Genomic DNA, 2051 nt, shown 5'->3' with positions numbered 1-2051 from the left:
GTGCAGACATTCCAGCAGTGGTCACTACCACTCTGGCTGCTCTGTCCATTCAAATCACTGCTGAGCAACTTAGTGCCAAGCCCACTGACCTGGTGTTGGCAAAGGGTCGGGAGTCAGGCCTCCACTACGGGCTATGGAATTGGGAGAGCAACTGCAAGGGGAATTCGGCTAGAGAACTGGTGTTGGTTGAGTATGACTGTGTGGACACACACAGAGCTAATGAGAGCTGTGTTGGAAGGCATTTTTGCAAACAGTAATGCCTGCCAAAACCAGCTCACTTTCTGGGACCTGATGCCAGGCAGCTCTACTTTTTGCAGTTGCAGCAATTTTTTATTGTCAGGTTTGCTGACAGCCAGCACACGCTGGAAGAGACAGTTTTATGCTGCTTCATTATCTTTTCTTTACCTGTGATGTGACGCTCCTTTAGAACTGCTGTAATGAGATTTGAATACAGTTGCTTTTCATCACCTCCTTATGCAGTTACTGTCTTCTAAGGCAATTTCTATTAGGAACAGCTCTCCAAATGCTTACAGTTCAGAGAAGAATGAATGGAGTCCCTCATTATGGCTGAATTTTTGCAGGTAGTTTCTAGAGATGGCAGCACAGGCTTCTTGACCTGTCTGTAGAGTTTGGGGCTGGAATGCCAGCTCTGTACGCCAGTGCTGTAGGAGACTGGATTGGGCTGAGCTGCTTGCCACATTTCTTCAATAAAGAGGACCTTGTAGTCATCTGTTGTGTATCCTGGACATTGGCTTACTGTGCAAAACGTGTTCCCAGAAGGATGATCTGTGCAGCTGTTGGAACAGTCCTGTTGTAAAATCTTCATGTATATAATAAATGATCTTTTGTTTCATGTTCACAGAAAAGGTTGTGCTCAAACCTCATGATGTGTCGGTGTTTACAACTCTCAGTGTTAATGGCCGGCTGTTTGCTTGCCCGCGGGATCAGTTTGATTCATTGGTATGTACGCATGCAGTTCTCAAAAAGTTCAGTTCTTCGGTTCATCCGAACACTTGGCCCTTTTTGCATTATCAGTGCTTTAGGTAAAAAAATAATGAAAACATTCACAACAAAGGGCTTGTCACAGTGCTGTGGGATGAGCCCTGAAATTAAGGCAAGGTAATGTTAGAATTTCCTAACCTAGAGCAGAAATCCATCTGATCCACACGACAGCACTTGATCCCAGCATTCTCTGTGTCACACCGAGAATGCAGGAAGAGCTGAATATTGTCACTAAGACATGCAGTAATTCCTAATTACAGAATTATCTACTCAGTGATATATTGTTAAAGATAGGTGTTACCAATTAAAGCATTCTGGAGACTTGATTCCAACAGTAAATTCCTTAAAATATTTCTTCTGTCAGCCCCACAAAATACCGTGTCAAAATCTCAGATGATTCGAAGTGGAATCACAGAAAATATTCCTGGTAGAAAGTCTGGTTTTTTCTGAAGTAGAATTGTTCATAAGTACTTGCAGTTTATACAGTAATTCTAATGATCTCCATGGGGTCTGCCTTTATAGAGTTTGATTTGATTGTACTTTTTGTTCCTTTTATTTCATTAAAAACAAATGTCATTGCCAAGTCATGTCAGCATGAACTCTATTACTCCTAGCCTTGTTTCAGGCTCCTGTATGCTTTTAACAAGCCACTTAGTATGTATGCCTGATTTCTTTTATAGATACGGTAAAATCTGTGCTTTGCTGCTGCTTTCAATTTAGTTACCAGGGAATGCACATCCAGCATACTGTAGTTCCATGCAGAGATACCTCTTGTTCAGTTTATTAAATTCTGGTGTTCCCTTAAGGTTAATTAATCCTGCCAAGTAGATACCCTCATGGGGCGTGCTACTCTAAAGCAGGGGTGTTGCGTCAGTAGAGCTACACTGGGCACTTTTAGATGGCTCGGCATTGTCTGTGTAGACATACCCTCAGCAGCAAACTGTCATGACTTTCTGTGCCTTTTCCCCTGCGCTGTTTACATGGACTCAAAATGCTACAGGGAGCTCAGGGACACAGGGCTGCAGTGTGCTAGCTTTCATCAGCTGGCC

General features: G+C 43.0%; 1 protein-coding gene across 1 annotated transcript in view; it reads left to right on the top strand.

Annotated features, from left to right (window-relative positions):
• The first annotated feature begins 852 nt into the window (after positions 1-852).
• The window catches only part of LOC104544551 (rap guanine nucleotide exchange factor 4), a 23098-nt gene continuing 21899 nt past the window's right edge, over positions 853-2051 (top strand). Inside the window, exon 1 of the mRNA XM_010189460.1 lies at positions 853-960. Coding sequence (XP_010187762.1) covers positions 853-960 — 108 coding nt within the window. The remainder of the gene's footprint in view (positions 961-2051) is intronic.

Source organism: Mesitornis unicolor, unplaced genomic scaffold (assembly GCF_000695765.1).
Source record: "Mesitornis unicolor isolate BGI_N332 unplaced genomic scaffold, ASM69576v1 scaffold1238, whole genome shotgun sequence".
In the NCBI taxonomy this organism is placed as follows: domain Eukaryota; kingdom Metazoa; phylum Chordata; class Aves; order Mesitornithiformes; family Mesitornithidae; genus Mesitornis; species Mesitornis unicolor.
Note: the sequence above shows the minus strand (reverse complement) of the source record. Positions and strands in the feature narration are given on the sequence as shown.